Source organism: Tenrec ecaudatus, chromosome 9 (genome assembly GCF_050624435.1).
Source record: "Tenrec ecaudatus isolate mTenEca1 chromosome 9, mTenEca1.hap1, whole genome shotgun sequence".
In the NCBI taxonomy this organism is placed as follows: Eukaryota; Metazoa; Chordata; class Mammalia; order Afrosoricida; family Tenrecidae; genus Tenrec; species Tenrec ecaudatus.
In genome coordinates, this window is record NC_134538.1 from 96,834,441 (window position 1) to 96,860,210 (window position 25,770).

The 25,770-nt window shown below is 38.3% G+C and overlaps 1 protein-coding gene across 1 annotated transcript in view; it reads left to right on the plus strand.

Moving 5' to 3' along the window:
- The window catches only part of THSD7A (thrombospondin type 1 domain containing 7A), a 301,694-nt gene that overhangs the window by 175,742 nt on the left and 100,182 nt on the right, over nt 1–25,770 (plus strand). The window contains exon 7 of the mRNA XM_075557342.1: nt 18,266–18,460. Coding sequence (XP_075413457.1) covers nt 18,266–18,460 — 195 coding nt within the window. The remainder of the gene's footprint in view (nt 1–18,265; nt 18,461–25,770) is intronic.

The window sequence follows — 25,770 nt, forward strand, 5'->3', positions numbered from 1 at the left end:
AAACACACTACAATTCAACACATTAGCAAAATGAAAGACAAACAAAGCATATAATAGTCTAACTATATTCAGAAAAGGGTTTTGATGAAATTCAGCATTAATTTATGATTAAAATCCATCACCTGTGATAAATAAGATCTATATTGAATTTTTAAAATAGGCATTAGGCTAATGGAAACATTTTAAGGTGAAATATGTAAAGTTATCTTTCTAAATAATCAATGAAGAAGGTTTCTCACTAGCATTACTCAATTAAACAATCAAATTTGTTTTTGTATAATAAAATTGCTATGTACAATTTCCCATAAGGGGTTATAGAAATCACAGGGATGGCTCTACCCTGTCCTATGAGGTCTCTGTGAGTCACCATCAACTGGCTGGCAGGGAGTTATGAATTAGTTCTCACTGCCATCCAGTTGGTGCCCATGCATAGTGACCCTATAAAATAGGCTGCCCCTGTGAGTTCCTGAAACGGTAATTGTTTATGGGAGTAGAAAGCCCCTTCTTCCTCTGAAGAGCAGCTGGTTTTGAACTTCTGACCTTGCGCATCGCAGGCCAAATTATAACATAGTCATATACTCTTAGAATGCTTGTGGTGACTCTCACATTTATACATTTAAGCAAACAAGTAATACATTTTTACTAGAGTAATCAATACTCTGAAAATTGGAAAATGGAAACATATGTTCTACCAGATATCAAGACTTTTTATTAACCTAAGTAAGTAAGACATAGAAGTATTGAAGCAAGATATTCAATTAGATAGATAGAAGAGAACACACAGTCCAGAAACAGAACTATAGTAGAACCCCAGGCCTTGGCGCTGATCCCGTCTAGAGGAGCATCGAGATGTGATGCAGTCGAGTCCGAATCAATTTTTCCCTTAAGAAATAACTGAAAATGTATCGATCCGTTATCGACTGCCAACTTTTTACCCTAACCTTGTCTTTTTATACAAAACATTACACAGAAATTCCAAGTAAATAAGTTCAGAGTTAATATAATTTAAATAAGAAACAACATTTTAAAAGTTTTTAACAACTACAGTATGGCCCATACCTTGTGACTGATGAGGATCTGGATCTGTGGACACGGATGAGGAGAAGAGGGATGCAGAGAGAGTCCTTGTCTGGAAGGGGAATCCCCTTCCATCAAATCCACTGGGAGCTGCTTTCAGGAGTTTTTTTACCCTTCTTTGCCTCTTTTCACTAGGACCTGGCTGGCTTTCTCTAAAAAGCGAAGAACAAGAATACTTTAATGTGGTCTGCTGTTGGTGTTCCCTTACCTGTTTTCTTAAAGTTGATAATCACTAAATTATCAACAATATCGAGAACACGATTAACCAGTTCTTTATCATGAGGATTTAAAAGAAAACTATCTTAGGACCCATATTTTTAAATCTAACAAAAGTACCAAAAGCCACAAAACTAAGAAAATTATAGCAAAATGCTTGGAACACCACTGCAAACATTTTAAACAACGTGTACTAACAACACCAACTGATGCCACTGAGTGACCGAAACAGTAACTGCTATTGTTTACAAAAATCACGTGTGTCAGATCAGATTCCGATGTTTTTTTCAAGCTCTGATGCAAAATTTTCTTGACATTTCACATCGAAAGCTGATTATGTTGAGTACTGATGCGGTCAAGTCCCAGGGTTCTATTGTACATACTTATGGACATAATGTGTGAAAAAGTTGGCAGTGCAAATCAAGTAGAAAAATATTATCATCATTAAATGATGTCAGCACATTCATAATACTGGAAAAATGGGAACAGATTTCTCCCCAAAATAATACACAAAAATTAACACCAGTTGGATTGCAAATTAAAATAAAAGATTGAAACAAAAATAATCTGATCTAGAATACAATCCATAGGAGAGAAGCTTCATGACTGGTATAGAGAATAATTGGGTGAACAAATATTTCAGGAAAAAATCTGCTGAAGCAAATGCTCTATTCCAGAGGGGCCGTAAGACATTTATTAGTAAGGAAGTTAAGTAAGCACCAGAATTTAGAGCAGAAAGGGACAGGCTGAGTACAGTTTTGTGCAAATGCAGTTGGGTTTATGATCAGGATTGTCCCTGGAAGCTGCTAGCTTCCAGCCTCAGTTGGAAACAATAAACAACAGCTGCCAGTCTTCTGGTTACAAAGCAAGAACACCTGAACAAGGTGAACCCTTTTGCTGAGTTTCACCAAACTACCGATGTTTTGTCCCCGGAGTCAGAAAGCACCTTGCCAGTGAGGGACTTCTTTTTAAAGTTCTTTTTACAGTTGGACAATGGCCAACCAGAACACCCTGAGTTTAACACTGAAGACCTAGGCATGATGTACTTGTCCCCAAACACAGTGTCTCATATCAGCCTCTAGAACAGGGAGTCTTACGAACCTCTGAGTTTCATTAAGCACAGTGCTTACTGGAAAGAACTGCCAACATTCTGGAGCAGAACCTCAGAGGAGGTTCCTGGACGTCAGAAGGATGGCATCATTGAAGATGCCACCATTGTCATTGGAAAAGCTGTGAAAGCCAACAAATCTAAAACGAATTCCTACTGGAGAAAATTGTTTACAGATGTTGTTCATGGCATCACTGGATTTATGACCCAGCTAATCATGAAATAATGAAAGGGATTGTGGTTGTGGGGAAGACCATTCATCTTGTCAATGCACATGTCAAAAAATGTGGCAGTGAATGGCTTAAATATATGGATCTTGGAGAGATTCAAAAGCTATATAGACGTCACCCCCGAGGAATGAACAGAATATAGCTTGATGGAGAGGAGAACTTCCAAACTAGTGCCAGATGATGAGGAAGAAAAGAGGAAAAGCCAGGAAAAGGAATTGACCTCAGATAATGTGGTGATTCAGAACAAGGGTTCTGGTCACTCAAGGCTGCTTTCGATTTCTTTTATGCATGGACTCTGCTATGACACAGGCACCTAAGCTCAAGCAAAGGATGAAAGAGGAATTAGTCGAAAACAGAAATAGTCTTAGAGAAATGAAAACGCTAAGAAGTCACCTAGAAACATGGTGTGCAAGGGAGCTTCAAAAAGTTCATGAGTTGACTGTTTATATTATTGGTAAGATTAATAGTTGGCTATTTGGCAACACTAAGCTATTAGTAATTAAATCTGTGGGGAGTCAGGAATTATATGTTCATTTTTGTCAGTCTCCCATATTGTTTAAAGGTTAACTGTATTTTATTGCATGTATGTTTGAATTGAGCCCTGGTTGAACTGCTAGGTAAGGGTTAGACTGCTAGCTACAAGCTATGTGGTTCAAAACCCCCAACTACTCAATAGGACGAAGCTGGGACTACCCAGCTCATGTAATAAATATTTTTGCAGCTTTATAAACCCTATATAGCAAGAATTGCTGTGTGTCGAAATTGATTCCATGACAGTAGCTGTTTATATATTTTTTATTTATACATGGCATGTATAAAAGTCCTTCGGGAAATTGGGATGTTAAAGTGGACTTACTAGGTTGGACATACAGACTCAACCATTGAGTTCTTAGAGAATACACCTTTTACCATAAGGGCTAAGAACAAATTTGGGGAAGCAATGCCACTTTGAAGACAGGTATGATGTTTAATTTAGGTAAATCCTATTTTGTAGAGGGAACTGCCCTAACCTTAACCAAAATGGGGTTGATTGGACCCACCATGCATGGCGTGTTTGATATCGCTGATGCAAAACAGTCATCAGAACACTTTGTGTCTTATGAACCTCTGGCATTGGCTGCTTAATCATGGTGTCCCTATGAATGAAATAGATGGAAACTTTACCAAATATTTATTTGAACTGTTTATGCAGGAGTATTCTAAATCAAGTGAATTTAAATTGCCAGAATAGAAAGCCATGGTCCTTCAATCAATCCCATGACTTGAGTCAGTTTAAAGCATTTTTAAAAATACTCATGGACTGTCATGTAATTCCAAATACATAATTTTTATATATGTGGCTGCTAGCAATCCTCCGTGTATCTTTCCTGATCACAGATGCATTGTTTTCAGTTGTCACATATTATATGTCTTCTCCTTCTGTGTGACCTATCTTCATATCTATTCTGCTTTTCTATATGACACCACTGAGATGGGTCTATAAGGATCCTATTTCACTTCCTCCCATAGAACCATATTTAACCCAACATAGGAGTTTTGATTTCAGCATATCTTTTGGGTGAACTCAGTAATAGCACTTATTACACCCTTGTTCTTGCCAAAAGCCAATACCTGAAAAGCACTAGTTCTACAGGCTTTTCTTGCTCTTACATTCTGTCATCAACATGAAATCACGCCATGCTATTGTGCTAGAAAAAATCCACCCTATTAGTGCATCTCAAACTATCCAAAATCAGCTAGCCCTTAGTGGCCAATAATTTCAGTTCTTTTATTTTTAATACCTAAATATATTTATTGCTTTTTAAATTGTGTATTCCTTTTTATTACTTTTTTTTCAATAGGAATTAATCTCAATAAATGCAAAATTATTATGAAGCAAAGCATGTTAATATCCAAAGTGTGTTAGTCTGTGTAGAGTAAAGAAACAAACCCATAGACACTCATAAGTGTAAGGAAAAATTTTTATATGGAGTAATTGTACATTAAGAAAACATCCCAGCCCATTCCAGGTCAAGTCCATAAGTTCAGTATTAGCCCATAGTCCAATACCCATCTATAAAGCCCTCTTCATACTCACTAAACACATACAATGACGTAGAATGCAGGAAGATCGCAGGCCAGTGGGTGGGAAGTCTTGTGGATCCATTGGCGTTGTAAGCATCTCAGCACTTGCAGGGGTCTCCATGTGGCTTCTCCAGCTCAGGGCAGGAGCATAGTTCCATGTATCTTGTCAGCTGCTATGTCTCCCGGGGAGTGAGCAGAGAGAAGGAATGTCTCTGGCCTCCAAGGAGGAATACAGAAGTTCCCAGAATCCTCAGAAGAAGGCCATGCCCAAAGAGAGACCTCATTGGCTATGACCTGATTAACAGGCTAGATTCCACCCCTTCACTCTTAATCATGTTGACAAATGATTATATAACTGTCACACAAAGTATAATTCAAAACAGTTATTTACAGTATGCAAAATATGAAGCAAAATTGAGTATATGTTCAACATTTAGTAGCTTGATCTGTTGTAGCCACTCGTGTCTGAGTTGACATAAATGTATTACCATGGAGTCGGGTTTGACTCCTACAAAAACATTAGCTGCCATGCAGTCGGTTCTGACTTCACCTGACCCTGTGGGCAGAGCAGAACTACTATTAATGTGGGTTGTCTGTAAATCCCATGTTGATATTGCTACTTAGTCCTGCTTCAGGGATTATGCCACATTTTAGACAGTCCCTTGACCTTGCCAAATCAGTATTGCTGTCATAAAATTGTATTTCATTTGCTGCAAAGGAACTTTAGAAAACATATCCTCTTTATTAAGTACCCCTAAATTCAAAATTTATACACACAGATTACTTAGCATGCATGCTGTCAGTACAGGGAGAAGAGCCACACAGATCTATAAATCTCAAAAAACCATAATATACATCTTATAAATGCAATAACTGTTCAAATGTCATTCTTTTGACATGTTTCACTTTCTAATTATTCTGAAGTCTTTACCTAACTTTTAACCGTATAAAAATTTACAGCAGCGAATTCACTAAATATCCAATATTATATTAATTCTTATTCAACACTCTAATGGGATATATTATTGTTCCTAAGCCTATGTATTTTTATTGTATATGTTTTCTAATATACTTAATTATTTTTCTAATATATTTATTTTTCTTCCATGTATGTTTAAAATGTTTGCTTTTTATTTTTGATGTTTTTATTTCTAGCCAAACTTCTGTTCCTAAGTGTCAAGGATTCTGCCTAGTATCCTTCAAATCATCAACATAAATCTTTTGAGTAATAATAAACTCTATTTACAGGGAAATAATATTTTTTGAAATATAAATAGAATCTGGTTCCTTTGAAATCTTTAAATCATTGATACTGGAATTATTGTCGTTGTTTGGTGCTTGGTGCCATTGAATCACTTCTAATTTATTGTTGCTGTTGGGTGGGTGCCATTGAGTCAGTTCTGACCAATAGTGACCTTCTGCACAAGAGAAGGAAACATGGCCGGTCCTACAACATCCTCACGTTTGATTGTACACGTAAGCCCATTGTTGCAGCCACTGTCAACCATCTCATTGATCACGTTCCTCTTTGAAGCTGCCCCCTCTGTTCTACAAAACATGATGTCCTCCTCCAGGGACTGGTCTCTCCTGACAACATGGTCAAAGAACGTCAGAGGAACTCTTGCCATCCTCGCCTTCAAGGAGCACTCTGGCCTTACTTCTTCTAAGGCAGATCGGTTTGTCCTTTAGCAGTCTATAGGACTTTTCACCATTCTTCGCCAGCACCACCATTTAAATGCATTGGTTTTACTTTTTAAGTGGACATTTTCACATGTAAACGAGGCAATTGAAAATACTCTAGTTTGGACCAGGTGCAGGTTGTTTGTGTTGTTGAAAAAAGGTGTTAGCATTGGTTCTGCAAAATGCTATGAAGCCAGCTCCAGCTCTATGTCACCAAGTCCCTTGTTTCCAATGACTAGTCCTTCCCTGTGTCTCCATTTTGTGCATTCCAGTCACCAGTAATTATCAATGCATCTAGATTCCATGTTTGATCAATTTCTAACTGAAATTATTGGTAGAACTCTGCTATTTCTTCATCACTAGTCATTGTGGTTGGTGATTATATTTGAATAATATTTATACCAGTTGAATTTCCTTGAAGGTGGAGAAATAAATGATAATCCTATCATAGACAGCACTGTACTTCATGTTGGATTTTGCAGTGTCCTTTTTGACAATGAATGCACACCTCTCCTCTTTATGGTGTTACTACCAGCATAGTAAATCAGATCATTTTCTGATCCAAAATGGCCAATACTAGTACTAATGAGCTCACTAATACCTAGGACAGGAATGTTTATGCATTCCACATTATTTTTGACCATTTCCTATTTTCCTATATTCATACTTAGCACAGTTCAAGCTCTTATTATTAGCAGACTTTGGCAGCTATTTCTCCTTACGTTTGAGTTGTTGCTCCATCAGCAAAGGAAGATTCTGAAGGCTCCACTCCCACAGGCTTCACTTCCACAGGCTGTCCTCAACTCATAGCGCCTTGGTTGACATCACTCTGAGAAATCAGCTTCCCCTCAGTCACAATTTGAGTCCCTTCCAACCCGAGGTGTCTACCTCTTGGCACTGTGCCTGACAATGCTCTGCTTCCATTCATTTGACCTTTGGTATCTGACAATGTTTCAAAGCTATGCAAAAGAGTCTTATGATAGGTAGGTTTATTGTGCCAACCTGGCCAATAGGAACATATGGGATTAATAAGGTCGCAGTTTGATTGTAGGGAAAAGAGATCAATGGTTCGACAAGACCCGCCCCCCTCTCTCTTGCTCTCTGGGGTGTTTAACTCTAGTCAGTTCTGTCCCTCATCTTGTGAGCTATACTACCTATAGGACTTCCAAACCATGGATCATGTTGCTAGAGCTTGAGGTCCCTTCAAGACCTGCTTTGCCATGCTGCTGGTGTGTACATTGCTTGATCTTGAGGCTGGTGTATCCTGTCATCTTGCATTGCCTGAGTTTGTTATCCCATCTGGCCCTGCTTCACTAAAGCTCCTGGGCTGCTGACTGTTGGTGACCCATCCTGCTTGTGGGCTGACTGTCTGCAATGCCAGAGGGAAGACTCAGCTATCTGCTTCCTTGACCTTGGACTCAGCACCCCTCATGAGTTGAAGGTTTTCCAATACATTAATTGCTCTACGGAAGTGAGTTGAACTGAGCCCTCTGTACTGCTGTATGGACTAATTAGCTGGTGTGTGCCTTCGTGCTGTATAAATCTATCCTTATATATAATCATAAGGGTCCGGGTTTTGCTTCTCTAGAGAACCCTGCCTAACACAATTGTTATTCTGGGTTGACTAGAGGAAGAAATTTATAGACACTCATATATATATATATGAAAGAGCTTTATAGAAAGAGTAATTGTGTGTTAAGAAAACATCCCAGCCCAGTACAGATCAAGTCCATAAGTCCGATATTAGCCCATATGTCTGATACCAATCAATAAAGTCTTTTTCAGACTCATGAAACACATGCAATGCTACTGAATGCAGGAAGATCATAGGCCAGTCGGTGAAAGGTCTTGTGGATCCAGTGGTAGTGGAAGAACTCAGTGCTGGCAGGTGTCTCCACGTGGCTCCTCCATCTCCAGAGTTCGGCTGTGTCAGTGTAGCTCTATCAGGCTCATCATCAGTAATGTCTTGCAGAGTGTGAGTATGTATCTTGCCTCCAGCCAGCTATTTATCAACGTAGTGCCTCCAAATGAGGTCATCAAACTGCAACCGATTGACAGACTCCACTCCACTCCTTCACTCTTAAGTCTCAAATTGACAACAGATTATGTAACCACCACAGTTCTCAATGGCTCCTTCCTCCATAGTGGGCGGTTGAGTCCTTAATTGCCTGTTCATAGTCTGAAAGCTCCACTTAAACCTGTTCACTTTGGGTGACCCTGCTGACATTTGAAATACCAGTGACAGAGTTTCCAGCATCACAGCAACACACAAGCAATCACTCTGACGCGCAAGTGATGGTCAAACTCATAGCAACTGTGTGACAGGTAGCAGAATGAAGCACGGCCTCATAGGAGGCCATGCCGACAGTTGTTTAGTTTAAACCCATTGTTGCAGCCATTGAGCCAATCTATCTCATGGCGTGTCTTCCTGTTCTTTCTCTGGGCTTCTCTTTCCCCATCATGATGCCCTTCTCCTGGGACTACTAACTACTGAAAACAGGTCCAAAGTACAGAAGACAAAGCCTAGCCCTTCTAGACAGTGGGGAGCATTCTGGTTGTGCTTTATTCAAGACATTTATTTAGTCTTCTGGCACTCTGTGCCGGCTGTTTCTAATATTCTTCCGCAACACCAGAATTCAAATGCATCAATTCTTCTCCAGTCTCTACTGATTGTTCAGCTTTACATACATATGATTCAACTGAAAATATCATGATTGGGATAAGTGCTTCTTGGACGTCAGGGTGAATCCTTGTTCTTTGGCACTTTAAATGGGTCCTGTGCAGCATACTCGCCCAGCGCAATATTGTGTTTCACCCTTTAACTGCTGATTCATGTGTTTAGATTGTACATCCAAGTAGAATGCAATCCTGGACATTTTCAATGTTTTCGCTCTTGTTTTTTATTGGTCCACTTGTAAGTATTTTTATTTTCTTTGTGTTGACTTTCAATTCAAACTGAAGGCTCTACTCTGATTTTCAATAGTAAGTGCTTCAAGTCCTCTTGGCTTTCAGCAAGCAAGGTTTTGTCATCTTTGTGCCCCAAGTTTATTTTATGTTATCTTCATTGATACTGTTTAGAAGCTACTATACAATCAAAGCATAATAGTCCTGTCAGTTGTATCTGAATGTGATAATGCTTGCCTTGTATATAAATTGTAATTATTTACCTTATTTTTCTTTCTTTACTTAGTTGGCTAATATTTTCATTAATACTTATTTCATAAGTATATATGGCAATGATGTCCTTAAATTTTATTCATCTAGATATTACATGTGTTTCAAGTTACAGATTATGAAATTATGATGTAAATCAGTGCACACACACACAAATGGTATTAAAAGTAAAGCAAAGAGTTAAACTACAAAGTAGCTAAAATTTCATCCAAATAACATTGCTTTTTAAGCCAGGATATTGTTTAAGAACGCTCTTCATGAATGTATAGTTTCTGGCAATCGCCGTCTTGAAAAAGAAATGCGTCAAAGGTCAAATTGCTCATAAAAGCATTACTGAAATGTTAGAAACAATTACACTAAATTGAATTAAAAAGAAAGAAAGAAAGAAATTAAACATCCATTTATGTGAAGTTTCCTCTGTACTCTGGTTCCATTTCCCGAAGTCATGAAACTCCTATTTAATAGATTTACATGGATAGGCTATATTTTTAAGATTGATTTTTCTCTGGAAGAAAACAAAAAGCCCATTTTTCTAAATGGAAGATTTGGGTAAGATTATTTACAATGTTCACTGCAAAAGTTTGCAGCACAAATTGTATTTTCCACTGAGCAATTCATCTGCATTGTCCTTTGTGACTCTGATTGCTCCCCACCATAATCTGACAGCATCCTTCCCCTGTCCTCCCTGGGTTGATTGTTTCCTTTCATCCCTCTTTTCATGCCTTCCTGCCTCAGGAGCTTTGTTGGGTGCTGGGCATAATGGAGCCAATGCGATCTCATCACAACCGTGTGGGTGTGCACCATCCTCACAGTTGTCCTGCTTGAGCCCATTATTACAGCCTCTGTGTCAGTTCATCTCATTGAGGCTCCTCCTCTTTTGGCTAACCTTCTCCTTTTCGCTAAAACAACGTCCTTCCCCAAGGTCTGATCTCTCTGGATAACATATTCAAAGTATGTAACACAAGTTTTACATCCAAGGGGAAATCTGGCTGTACTTGACAGACAATTAAAACAGATGTTTCAGTCCTTGTGGCAGTCTATGGGACTTCCAATATTCTTTGCTAAACAGACTTTTCAAATGCATCACTTCTTCTGCAGTATTCCTAATTAATTGTCCACATTTCACATGCATACGAATTGACTGAAAATGCCATGCCTTGGGTCAGGGGAATCATAGTCCTCGAATGACATATGTGCTTGATAACATTTTAAGAGGACTTATGCAGCAACTTTGCTCAATGTAATATGTACTTCGACGAGCTTTGGAGGTGTAGTGGGTTGAGTTGCTAGCCACAGAGTCATTAGTTCAACACAACCAGTAGATACACAGGAGAAAAATGAGGCTTTCTACTCCTATAAAGAGTTGCAGTCTCAGAAGTCCACAGGGCAAATGCTACCCTGTCCGATAAGGTTGTTATGAGTCAGAATTGACCAGATGGCACTGAGTTTGGTTTGGGTTATGTCCTTGATTTTTTTCATTGCCACTTTCATAAATATTGATTGTGGATTCTAGTAAAACAAATCTTCAAAAAGTCTATATTTTTCTTTTCATTTCTCATGACATCTTTTATTGACCCCATTGTAAGGACTTTCATTTTCTTGTCTTAGAGTCATTTTATTGGGAGCTGTTACAGATATTATAACAGTCCATAATTCTATTAGATCAAGCATAATTGTACAATTGCTGCCACCACCATTTTCTCTTCTTAAACTCTTTGATATCAGCTCCCCTTTAACACCCCCCACTACTCCCCAGGAACCCTTATTTTATTGTTATTATTATTTCCCATATCTCATACAATCCAATGTGTCTGTTCACCTATAATTCTGCTATTCGTTCCCCTCAAATGGGTTTATACAGTCATCATCACTGTCATTTCCTCCTTACCTCCTCCCCATCTCTTCCCATACCCTCAGGGAAACATTACTCCAATTACTATTTCTGAAGGGTTTATCTATCTTGGATTTCATGCATAGAATAACCTTAATTAAGCAAATAAACATACACAGATCTCACAAGATTAATGAGGTCAAACTAAGACCATAATAGTGAGGGGAGGAAATATTAAAGAAACTAGAGGAATATTTGCGTGTTTCATCAGTGTTATACTGCACACTGGAAATATCATCCCTTATGTAGGGCCCTTCTGTGAGGGACTGTCCAATTATCTTACAGGTGGGTTCAGGGTCTCCAACTTTGTTTATGTTCCTTCATGTCACTTTGATTCCTTATTTTTGAACTTTTGATACGTATTCTTATTGACACCTCATGATCACACAGGCTGGTGTGCTTGTTCCGTGTGGGCTTTGTTGCTTCCCTGCTAGATAGCTGCTTGTTTAATTTCAAGCCTTTAAGACCCCAGACTCTAGATCTTTTCATAGTCGGGCACCATCAGCTTTCTTCACCACATTTGCTTAATGCACCCATTTTGGTTTCATTGATTGTGTTGGGAAGGTGAGTTGGGAAGGTAGTTACATAGTCTGATGTCAATTTGAGACTTGAGAGTATTAAGAGTGAATGGGTGGAGTCTAGTCTGTTGATCAGATAAGAGCCAATGAGGCCTCTGCGTGGGCATGGCTTTCTCCTGAGAATTCTGGGGAATCTGGTTTTTCCTCCTTGGAGGCAAGAGAGTCTCTCTACAGACTCCCCGAGAAATGCTCTACTGACAAGGGTAACTCCATGAGAGATATCCCTGAGGAGAAACCACATGGACCTACCCTGAGCCAGCCAGAGCCACATGGAGAACCTGCGAATGCTGAGCTACTTACAACACCACTAGATCCAAAGGGTTTCTACCCATTAGCTTGTGATCATCCTGAATTTGGTGTCATTGCATGTGTTTCATGAGTCTGAAGAGGACTTTATAGATTGGTATCAGATATATTAGATAATATTCGACGTATGGGCTTGGACTAGACAGGGTTGAGGTGCTTTCTTAATGCACAATTACCCTTTATATAAAACTCTCTCAAACACGCATGAGGGTCTATGCGCTTATTTCTCTAGTCAACCTGGACTAATACTGTATCATATAATGGCACATTATTTTTAAAAAACATTTTATTTTATTTTTTAACACTTTATTAGGGGCTCATACAACTCTTATCACAATCCACACATATACATACATCAATTGTATAAAGCACGTCTGCACATTCTTTGCCCTAATCACTCTCAAAGCATTTGCTCTCCACTTAAGCCCTCCACATCAGGTCCTCTTTTTTTTCCCGCTCCCCCCTCCCTCATGAGCCCTTGATAAACCACAGATTGTTATTTTGTCATATCTTGCCCTATCCAGAGTCTCCCTTTCCCCCCTTCTCTGCCGTCCATCTCCCTGGGAGGAGGTCACATGTGGATCCTTGTAATCAGTTCCCCTTTCCAACACAAAAACATTCTTATATTGAGGTAAGATTTAAGTAGAGGCCCCAAAGACTTTCATTTACTTTACCATGATTTTTAATCCATACTAAAGTCTTTAGCCTTTGATCTTCATCAGTAAGTACTTCAAGTTCTCTTGATTTTCAGCAAGCAAGATTCTGTCATGTGACCATTGCAGATTGTTAATGAGACTTCTGTCGATCCTGATACCACCTCCTCTACCTATGGTTTTCTCAGTTTATTTGCTCAGCCTACACATTGAATAAATATTGTGAATGGACACAATACTAATGCACACCTTCCCTGATTTTAAACCTATCAGTATACCCTTATTCTGTCTGAAAAACTGGCTTTTGGTCTCTTTTTAACTTCTATATGAGCACAATTAAGTGTTCTGGAATTCTGTTCTTCCCAATATTACCCATAGTTAGTTATGCTTCATATTGTTGAATGCTTTTACATAGTCAAGTAAATAACTTTCTGGTAATCTTGGCTTTATCCCTGGGGAAATGTTGTTCTTTTGATTGGCACTATTACTTGCTCCATGGAATGTCTACTTCTACGGTGCCATTATGCACCTAATAGTCCCTCTATACTTTGATTAAACATTGAGTAACTGGGATGAGTTCCATTCTAGTCGATTGTGAGGCAGGTCCCGTATCTAGCGGAGTTCCATTCTGCTGTGGTTGGGGTCCCTATGAATGGGAAGCAAGTCAAAAGTCCCGAACAACCACAAGAGTCCACCTTGGACCTCCTTTTGAAATCACCTTCAGAGAAGTCAACATGGTGTTCAGACACTATCTGGTTATTCTAGTCTTGAGATCATGGAGGCTGGTGCTCCAGTGGGCCATTAAATACTTTGGACTAATTGTTTCTTTGTGTTTCTTTCCTTCACTCTACTTTGCTCCGGTTTGAGAAATGCTTTAGGTAGCTGTTCACAAGCCTTAAGATACCACTTGTTCCTCCCCAAAGTAGGATGTAAAACTATGCCTTTTTAATTACGTTATGCTATTTGACCTTTCTTTTTACTGTACTTTATTAGAATAGTTTCCATCTCAATTCAAAGTTATTGGTTGTATCATTGACTACATCAGGGTCTAGGGATTGGAAATTAGACTCCACCTGGGGAAAGGAGTCAGTCTTTTATCACAAGGTCAACCAATTAATTTTGCTCAGATCTTGAAGAATGAAAACCTAGTCTTATATTAACAGAGCAAAGAAAGAAGACTACAGGGAAAAGAGTATAATGGGAACAAGAAAGACAAACTCATAAATGGTAGGAAATATTTTGAAGAAAATGATGAGAAGCAGAGAAAGAAACCTGTAAGTTAATACAGCATAATGTAATAAACCTGGACAACATAAAAGTATTTAAGAGTCAATGGATAAATACGCATGTGGAAACAAGGAAAGGAAAAAGTGTGGTTAGAAATCATATGCATATTTTGAACTTGGTGTAAAGGTTGATAATAAGCTATAAACTGAAAAATATATAAATCCCTTTGCCTTTACAGAAAAGCAAGGTATATTCTGGGATTTGTAGTATATTTGTTTACTTCCAACACACACATTTACTAGGAAACATAAGTGACAGTCATTGAGCCAAGTATTTCAAATATAAAGTTATTGAATAAGACATGAACCTGACTCGAAGATTCACATATACCTCTAGGGGCAAGAGATGTGTGAATAATTTTTAAAAGCCTTAAAAGTGATATATTTGTGATACTGGAGTAATAGAGACAATGAAACAATAAGCAATAAAAGTGCCAGTAAAAGTGATACATTTCTCTGCTTGGAAAAGTATGAATTACCCTAATATTGTACTAGGTGGATGTTTGTGAATTGACTGCTATCTGTGCCATTACTGTGAATTGACAGCTGGGCAGGCTGCAAAGATCTGCAGCCTCAGACACCTTATGTAAGGTCGCTATGACTTGTAATCTACTTAATGACAGTGGGATTTTTTGGATTTTTATTCTCTGAAGTAATGGCACACAATTCCAATTCTATGTAAGTAATAGAAAGGAAGTGGAATTACTTCCTGCTACCTTATTTTCAGCGATCATATTTCCTGGGTCACTCAGTAAGTAAGGAAATAAAGAGTCAGAGCTTCAGAAGATGACTGAAGATGACGAATTATGATGTTGCAAGTGATAGTCATAGATCCTTGTCCAGCCCAGAGAATTCCAGGTGGTTTGCTCCTAGACTGCGGGAGCACGGATCCTATGGGTTCCCGTGTGTGGCTGTAGCCGTGTTGATTACAGCAGCCATGGAAAGCAAAGTCAAGGATCTGGATAAGGCTATGTTCTCACAGGTACATTGCACAATAGATATGAGCAAAAATATCTGACTCTGGACATTCTAGTGATGCATGCTCTTTTTATTTGAGGCATTGTGTACATGGTACAACAATCCCCAGTGTCTACTTTCTGACTTCTTTGTAGATAAAAGTGAATTCCAGATTCACTGTTTAGGCATCTCCAGTTCTCCCTCCCATCACATCAGTTAAAAAGAGAGACTGAGTGATTGATTAGAATGCAATCCAATGCTCTGCTCCTTTATTCACAATCTCCTTGAAATTGTAAACAAGCTCCTGAGTTTCAATGCTCTAAGTACAAAATAGATACTAATACTTATGTCAGAAGGTGTTTATGTGAAATATAGGAGAGTATGCATATACTATTCATATTACAGTATATGTTACAAAGTGGGCTGTCAGTGAGTAGTCGCTGATTGGGTGTGTGTTTGTTTTTTATCATATACACTGTAAAGTATAAAGTGAAGTTCCACAGAAAAGCAGATATAGAGACTAGATAAATTTCTCTTACACAGCTCTCGCTGTTTCTAACTGAGATGCAAGTCAACAAATGCAGAAACAGCTTAGTGGAATTTTTATTTTATTTAGGAAGAGCTGAATTTCCTGGAGATCTTTTCAAAATGCAGGTTTTGATGCACTATGTGGGATATGGAAATTTGTATTTCTAATAGACTCCAGGTGATGTACATGCTGTCTGCCCAGCTACACATTAGCAAGACTCTCGAGTTTGAGTATATGACCATTGAAGAAATACTGTATTAGAGCTATATTTATCTAGTCCAACATTGTTTCCTGGCATGACAACTTAAACTTAATTTATTCATTTGTTCATTTTACAAGATAAGCTTTACCAGTTATTTTCTAGGTATAGGCATAACGTCATCGGTGAGACCGATAAGGATCCTCCCATCAGAGAGCTTGTAGTCCAGTGTTAGGGAAGACAATAGATACATTTAAAGACAGAATAATAAAAAAAGAATTTTCCGTGTCTGCTGAAATTATGAAGGAAATAAAAGGAAATTACACTGGAGGTGGATAGATAGTCCATGAAGGCTTCTCTCAAAAGGAGACAGTTCAGCGAGCCCTGAATGTTGACTAGCCATATGCATGTGAAGAGCTAGAGTTTTATGCAAACATAAAAGAAAGCGCCAAGGCTCTGAAGCAATGAGGCAAAAAGAAAAAATATAAATAAACTAAAGTTTGTAGCTAAAACTTACTAAGTGTGGAAGGAACGGAGTAGTGGCCGGAGAGCAGGGAAGTCAGCAAACAAGAGGACACCTGGCAGGACTGGGAAGAGAGCAATCTTGGTGGGCAAGGCTGGATCTGAAGTGGCTCTTAACCACTGTGCAGACAGTTCATTTGTGTTCCCTGGGTGGACTAGTGTGCCTTCAGGAGGAGACAGACAGCTCACCAAGGTCTAAGTAGAAAAAAGTCAAATGAAATAAGATAGGGGACCCAGGTAGGGAAAAAACACACACAAACTCAAAGAGCAATGAAGGATGTGAACTTGTAAATCCTTTAAGTAAACACTACCATCAAAACCACATAACATATTCCATATGTGGTAAATTAATATTTTAGCACACATGTAGCAACCTTTCAAGTGCTACAGAATGAATTACCTTATTCTGAAAAGAAATGATTGAGTATCCTCAGAAATGGATAAAAGCCTTGCTTAACTCTATACTAGTCGGAGCGTCCCTTGCTTCCCAGAGGACGTTAGAAATCTGAAACACTCAGAGCGGACTGGACAATTAAAAAGAAACATGAATATCAGATGTCTGCAAGACACCTTTGCACTATGAAGAAGGTTAGCAAGAAATAAGATCCATCATACAAATTGTAATGCACCATATTAAATGAGTTGTCCTATAATAATAGCTTGTAGTTTACCGATATACATATGTATTAATGCTAACTATCTATCATACCCATTTGGGGATATAAGCCCAACTGTAAAGCCAATAAAGTCAGAATTTAAATGACATGAAATAAAAAAATCAGATTAACTAAAGAAAAATAAATGGCTTAATGATGAAGCAGTTGTATTTTAATGAGTTTCCTTTGCTCATCAATGAGAAAGCCTAACATTTTAAGGCCTTGCAAACTAAGGGCTATTAACATATAAATGCATTCTAATTGACTTCTGTTTTTGTCAAATGACTTAAGGCTTTGCTTCCATGTTAGAATATTTCCAGCGGATTATTGATTTTCCATCTTGTTTTTTCAACTGTTTGAATCAAGGGTTGTATATTGATAGGATGCTCCAAAACCTGCATCACAGAGTAATGAGTTATAATTATGTTATTTAACAAAATAACTGGTTAATGATTTCTGTCTGTGCAGTTTACTCTGTTCCATGGCTCTTTTAGCACGTTAAATTAGCCATTTTAGCTATAGAGTTCAAACTTTGCCTTATACTTCTTGTTGGTCATTTATCTGAACTCTTTTGGTCATCTTTGGCGTTTTAAAGAGCAGCAACACCTTCTTTGCTCTGGTCTGTTGTATCATCCATTCATTTGATAAATACTACAGGAATGTATTTTTCTCCATATCTCTCTGTGCTAGACATTGAGAATATAATCAGGAATAACAATGGTCTAGCACATGCCCTTATAATGCTTAGAGATGAGATGAGTAGGGTTAGAGGCAAACAATGAAAAACGGACATGGGGAAATATGGGCGTTGCGAAATTCATATGAAAGGCAAAAGGCTCAGGATGGTGGATGTAGGAACTAGTTTATATGGAAAATGTTCCTAAATTGGGGGTGCAATGAGGAGCAGGGATCACAAGAAAACAAACAGAAATGTGTATGTGGTGGGTTCTAGGAACTTCAGGAGGGAAAACAACATCTGCTTGGATGTAGTATCTGTCTTGGTATTGGATACATAGGCATTCTTTTTACCTAAGACCAATGGGGTATAATCTAATTTATCTGGGTCCCCATCTGGCTTCAATTGCTCGTGTAAAAACGCTTTAACAGTGACAGACTGTTGGCGATCCTGTCTTTCCCAGGAGAAGAAGTGGACAGACAGCTGTGCAGAGATGCCATCTTCCCCATCCCCATTGCCTGTGAGGCCCCATGCCCGAAGAACTGCGTGCTCAGCATGTGGTCTGCTTGGTCCTCCTGCTCACACACCTGCTCAGGGAAAACCACAGAAGGGAAGCAGATACGTGCACGGTCCATTCTGGCCTATGCAAGTGATGAAGGTAAGGCCGCCAACTGAACATGGGTCTTAGAAGGCTTCTTTTTGGGTTATTGTTGCTGTTGTCTGAAAGTTAATGTTAAATTTTTAACTTTGTGTAGTCTGAATGATATGTCCTCTGAAAATGCAACTACAGAAGCCCAGAAATTAAAGATAATCTACTTCCTCTTGACATACTGAGAAGTTTGGTTCTTTCCCAAAAATTAGTCTGGAAATTGACTGGACCTCTGAGCAAGAAAGAATATTTTCAAAAGTGAAATCACCGTGTTGTTGTTTTGCTTTCATTTTTTACTCTCTTAATAATTCCAACTCTTTCTGTCTAAGATATTAAACCAGTTTAGAGATTTGAAAATGGCTTTCAAAATTTAAAAATGCCAATTGCCTTTGTTTTCTTGATATTTGAGTAGTCATTGTTTTTCTTTTGAAAGCTAAAAAGTAAAATATCACCAGCACAACAGTATGACTGCTATTTCACTGGAAAACATGTGGACTTTCTACCATTCAAGTTTCTGAATGTTGCCTCTGAGGTACAGAATTGTCATATGGAGATTGCGTTCATATTTTAAATAGGTTGCTCCTAAATCATTTCCCCTTATTAGGTGAGCACCGTAGGTTTTGTCATGTAGTCATACCTCACATGTTTAAGTTTCATGGATGAGATCTGCAGAGCTCCTGGTAATTATCGCTCAAACTTATATCCAAATGCTAATTTGGCCGCTGTGTGACTGGGTGATATAATGTCATACTTAGTCTTGTCATTCTGGAAAATAACATTGGAGAAAGGAAGCATGGAAACAAGTCCAGTGCTGTCGCTCTCAGGCATGTTCTTCTCAGGAAAATTATGGATGTTATTTTGGTGTTACCAAGCTAAATGTCCTTTCTCTTTATTCCCATTTAGCACTGATGAATAATGATGTATATCGATAATAAGTAGTGCTTCCCTGGGTTTCCTCCCAGATTACAATTTCAGTTATTAGACTTTTATGGGGTTTCCAACACCTTTTGTATTTTTCACTTTATGTTTTAGCAGTATAAACCAATAGTATTCTAATTTAATAAAACTTTTGTTCTGTGCTTATGTAAATGTATAATTACCTGCCCCTGAGACATGAGTGAAATCTTGACATATACATTTTTACAAAAAATTTAATAGTAGTGTACACAAAATTAGAATTTCTATATAGTGTCCAGAAACCTTTTTATTACTGTAATGTAAATTTAAGTGCTTGCTACAAAAAGAGTTATATTTGTTGAAAATACCTAATAGAAAATAACTGAATATTTTAGAGAGAAAGTTATATTCCTTATGTTGTCAAACAATCCTTCTAACCTTGTAGAGATTATGTTCAGGCTTCAAACTCTATCAACTCAGATTATATCACAGGCTTCATTAAAATTAGATCTGTGGTCACCCTGCATCCTGTAAATCCATTATTCTTTGCAGACACTTGCAATGTGACTAGTAATTAGTGACTCTTCACCCCGAGTCACATGACAGAGGTTTTGCCAGGTGTGCAGAACTCACTAGGTCATTATTTCAATAGACATGATGCCACACACTGAAAGGTCATGAAATGTTTTAAAGGGAAAAATGTATGGTTACTCTTTTATATACATCACCCACTTAGTTTATGAGCATGGGACTTTCTCAATTTCTAATCATGTCTTGTAACTGCATTATAAGCAAGCCATGCTGGAAATTTATAGATATTTATATAGTAAATCATAAAAATAAGGAAGCCAAAGCATAATTATAAATGAAAACTATTGTTGACCTGTATCATAGGTGAATTTGCAATTTTCCCATGTTAATTACATTTTCACAAAGTGGTATAATTATATAAGGAATTGGGTAGAGACTATAGTATTCAAAATTTGTTTGCTTAATACCTAGTGTTTATGAGACATTAAAACATGCTCTCCTCAAAAACAAGCCCTTACCTAATTCTTATCATTTTTCAAAATGATCTTAGGGCTATATTTTCAGGAACATATAGAATGTGTTTTCTCTGCTAATTAGTAAACTCTAATAATGCACAAAAGTAGATTTTTCAGTATCCCTCAATAATTAGTGTTTTGTATATTCTATAAGTGTCCTTTTAAAGAACAACAAATTACTGTGATAACACTAAAGGGAAAGAGTACTTTAGGAGAATTATAATTGAATGTGTGTAGACATAAAAGTGTACTATTGCCTGGTGAAGTAACTTAGCCAGAAACTACATTTGCAAATGTATCTCGAGAACCAAATAAATGCTGAAAACCTTACTTCTTTTTATCTCCTCAAGCTTCTCTGTGGTGTAGACTAGATAACCTTTTATCCATATGGATGAACTAGGCTGTGCTGCAATAACAAACTGCCTGGAGATTCAGTAGTTTTAAAGGAACAGGGTTTGTTTATTGCTGATGAAACATTTTGCTACAAGACTGGATAACTCTTCAGGAGAGTCTGCCTGTCATGAGCTGGTATAGTGCTGTCTTTTCATAAGACCTGTTTCTACGATTCCATTTGAGTCCTTACATACAGAAGTGATTTGTGTCATTCTATTGTTGAATGGGAGTTGGGAATGTGGTCGGCTAGATGCTCTAAAGACGCAAAACCAGTGATGCTTATATGTATACGTAGAGAGAAAAAGAAATTTATATGCAAGAAATCTCACCCAGTTGTAGAAGTAGCTAATTGCAGAGTGGTTCCAGTCTGTGGGCCTGATGTTAGCTAGAGGCTGCTCTTGATTCCTGGAGCTGTGGGGGTGGCATACCCGGAAGCAAGAAGTTGAAGCCGCAAGAGCACATAAAGGGTGATGAATGCAAGGCCCAATGGATCCAAGGTTTGGATGCAAGGTCAAATGGATCCCAAGTTTGAATGCAAGGCCAAATGAATGCAAGGTTTGAATGCAAGGTCAAATGGATCCAAGGTTGAATGCAAGGCCGAATGGATCCAAGGTCGGCAGTCTATTGGTAGCTCCTCAGTACAGTAGGCAATGGCAGGAGGTGAGGCACCGGATGTAGGATCCAGACCCAGCAGAAGTAACGTGATTTCCCACAGAGTACGCTTGAAAAGGAGCAGGCTGAAGCCTGAGGAGTCTCTTGAATTGCAAGAAGGCTGTGACCTGAACATGGGAAGCTGCACTTCAGAACATCCACTGGCTACTCACAGAGTTGATTACGCTATTATATCCCATGATGGGGTTAATGATACTGTGTTAGATCGTTTCACGGAGGATGACTGCCACACTACTAAAAATCGTTAAATGAGAGAGGACATCGTGGAGTCTTATGGAGATACAGGATGAATGAGTGACAGGAATGTTTGATGAGTGATATTTTATTTACATAGTTTCAAATGGCTCCTTAATGGGGAAGTCTGGCGACTCCTAGCTCTCTCCGGTGATCCAAGTTGGTACCATCAGTAAGGGGGCCATTAAAGTCCCGTGAACTCAATGTGATACAGTGAGAACATGGTATACTTCCTATTGACATGTTCAAGGATGTCAATCCTGAATCTATTCAAGAAGACCAGGACTATCTATCTGTCAGTTTGTTGCACTGTAATAGCTTGTGTGTTACTACAACGCTAGGAGTTGGGTCACCAGTATTTCAAATGCTAGCAGTGTTGCCCATTCAGTGAAGCTTTGAGACGAAGACAGATTAGGAAGGTCTGGCATACTGCTTCCCAAACATTGGTCCTTGGAACCCTGCAAACCACAGCAGAATATTATCCAAAATAGCACTAGAAGATGAATCCCATTGGCTGGAAGCCACTCACAACATACAGTGGCTGCCTACGTGAACTTGTGCACTCCAACAATCGTGAAGACAGGAGTCGACGAGGTCTGTTCTGTGGCGCCGGGTTACCCAAAGAACCACAAAACCATCTCAACAACAATTAATAGTAACAACCAAGAGGAGATATTAAATAGACAATTAAAAACCATTCTACAAAATAACAATCCTATATTCTTCAAGAGTCTAAACTATGAGAAAATATTAAGGAGACTTAACCAGACATGACATCTAAATACAACACATGATTCTGAACTTGATCCTTTCCTTATTAAGGATATTTTGGGCAAATTGGTAAACTTGAATGAGGTTGGATGATTTGATGGTGAATTGTTATATGTATGATAATAAACTTGTTATAATACATGCTAAAGTATTGAGGTAAAAAGAATATAATTTCAACAACATCTTCCAAAAGGACTATAAAAATATTGAAAGTGTGTGTTTTCTGTGTTGTCTTAATTAATTTTTTTCTTTTTTACTTTGGGCTCTCATAGGCAGGTCAGTGGTTACATGGAACTAACAGACAATATTCATGATTAAAAGGTTTATGAAGAAAGTAAGTTACAATGTCAGTGATATATTCTCAGGAGAGTTGTTTACTAGGACATGTTACAAAGTTCAGGTCGCTACTAAATATGCAAAGGGGCAACCACTCCACTGGAGACCTCAATCCAAAGGCAAAATCCATGGGTCAGCAAACCTTGCTTCATGAATTAAGTGCCCAGAGGTAGCCTACTCCAGTAAGCCTCAGCCCCAAACCACTCAGCTCTCCTTCTGGGGCTCCGCAAGCCCAGCTTCCCCAATTAAGTGCCCAGAGGTACCCCACTCAACAAGCCAGCCTTCTGCACAAAAACACTTGGCTTCATTTGTTTCATGAACTGGGGAGTCTACCCCTCTATTCCGTGCTCTGCTTACTGGTTCTGCTGCTGATGCTTCTTTGATCTGGTAGTTGTCTTATGGATTGAGGAGGTTCGTTGTGCAGGGATCTCAGATCCGGAGGATGCGCTCCACTCCTGGTTCTTGCTGGTGACAAGATCCTTCCTCCTGCTTCTCATTGGACTCCTGAATACACTTCAGGAAGGCTTTCCTGGAAATCCTGCTTACATTACACACAGGTGAATCTCGTCAGTATATTCTTAGCAGACCCACGCAGGAAGGGTCCTTTGGTGGGAGTTAGAGACTTCGGATAAAAGAGCCACCTTAAATAATTCCCTGTTCCTACTTTTAATTTTTCTGTATGTTTGAGGCAGTTTCACAGTTATACATAAAAATAAAAAATAAAGAAACATTTATAATATTCTATCATGTACAAGAATTGCTATACATTTTTCTTCTAGAAGTATAGTGTTTTGTAACCCGTTACAAATGACAGCAACTAGAAAGCAGTTAATACATTTAATCCCTATCACCCTAAAATCAGAGTACATAATATGTGAACTTCCTAAGTTTTAGCTTCTTCTGGCTAGTTAATTCATATTTTAGCATTGAAGTGGCACAATGGTTAGGCTCTCAACTGCTAGCCAAAATAGGCCAGTTTGAATTTACCCAGGGGCCCGAGGGAAGAGAAAGCTGCCAATCTGCTCCTGTAATGAGTACTGTGTACACAATTCCACAGGAGAGTTCCGCGCTCTCACTTGGGTCCCTATGCATAGAAATAAACGCCATGGCGTCTAACCGTAACATGACACTTTGCCGTGAAAGTTTCCCTGTATTTTATTAACTCTCAGCTGAGTTGCAAAAGCATCTGTAAAATTATGCTAGGAAGTTCTAAAAGGAAGCAATCTTTTAGCGTTTAAGCCTGATGTTTTTGCATGAATAGTAATAAGTTAAATGTCTAATTGAGTTTGAAATTGAAATTTAAAAATGGATGGTATATTTTTAATCTTCTCATCTTTAATTCCTGTTGTACATCTTAAGAATATTGATTTTGAAATGAGATATGGTTACAAAATGTTTTCCACTGAATATAATAACAATTTCTGTTCATTCTTATTATATGGTTAATTATCCTTACTGAGCAAGAAATGAGAGAATATTTATTTTTTCAAAGTTCAAAATGACCTGATATTATAACTTCATCAGCCAAATTTTAGTATGCCTTCACACCTGCTATATACTTGAATAGAAAAGAGGCCAATTAAAATAAAATTATGCCAATTTTTTTCTAATAATAAGTAGTCTGAACAAGTATATTATGTAATATTGTGAAGCACTGAAGAAAGGAATATTTCTAAGTTGTTTATTTTGTCTATCTCAGTGCTTTTAATCATAAATGCCAAGAAACAACTGTATTTTCTAAAGGAATTTGAAGAGCCCTGTGTGTGGCTTCTAAATAAACACAATATCTTCCTTATTCTTCCACATTTGACCTTGAAAAGGAATTCTGCTTCAATTGGTCCCAACATAACTGCCACACAAGAATTGTAAAGGTTCTGCAGTGGAAATCTCCTATGTCCTTCTGCTAAATATACATATATATGAATATGAATATGAGGAGGAATGGAGAACAAGAACATGCTGCTGCAGAATCTTTCAGGGTCTCCACAACCAATGCCCTCTTGATTCAACGGTCCCTCTTGCACCCTTGTCAATGCGTGTTTTACCCAACAGTGGTCTTTGTTAAAGGGATTTTGTCTTGCCAACAAAGTTAGAAGTATCTTGAAATTGTAATTCACAGTGCACCGATAGCCTATTCATAACGTAACCTCAACCCACTTTTTCATCTTTGTTTCTAGTTACTTACCTATATGTGCTCTGTTCTCTGACTGTTGATATTGCTTGTACCTGCTTGCCTGCCTTCACTTTTATTAATTTCCCACCTTAAATGAAGGTCTCCCTTTCTTCTTGCTCCAATACTCCTTCTCCTCCTTCTACCTGTTTTCAATCCCCCAAATGGATATAATCTCCCATTTTTAATCCCAACTGTACTCAATACCTCTCTCAATATATTATATTTGCTCAATATATTGTATTTGATCTGTTATTATATCCTCGTATATACTTGTCTTTCCCCTCTATCCCCAACACCCAATTAATCCTATTTGTAACCCCTGGATGTAGGCCTTGGAGTAGTGGTGCTCAGCCTGCGGGTCGCGACCCCTTTGGGGATTGAACCGCCCTTTCACAGGGGTCACCCAATTCATAACAGTAGCAAAATGACAGTGAGGAAGTAGCAATGAACATAAAGTTATGGTTGGGGTCACCACGCCCTGAGGGACTGGATTAAGGGGTTGTGGCATGAGGACGGTTGAGAGCCAATGCCTTGGAGGTTCTTACACAGCCATTGCATATCACATTATCACACTCAGTGCATACTATCTAATTCTTGTTATTTTAATCTATGATACAAGTCATAAGGTAATCAATGTTCAAACCCAAAACACCATAAATTGGACATTTGTATGGGAAAGTTTACACTGCAAAATGTCGTTAAGTCCTCTTAAAGATCTTCCTTTCATTAGGCTGATGGACAATGTCAATATTTGTATTATTTTAGCGCATGTTTTACTGTGTAAGAGTGTATTGTTT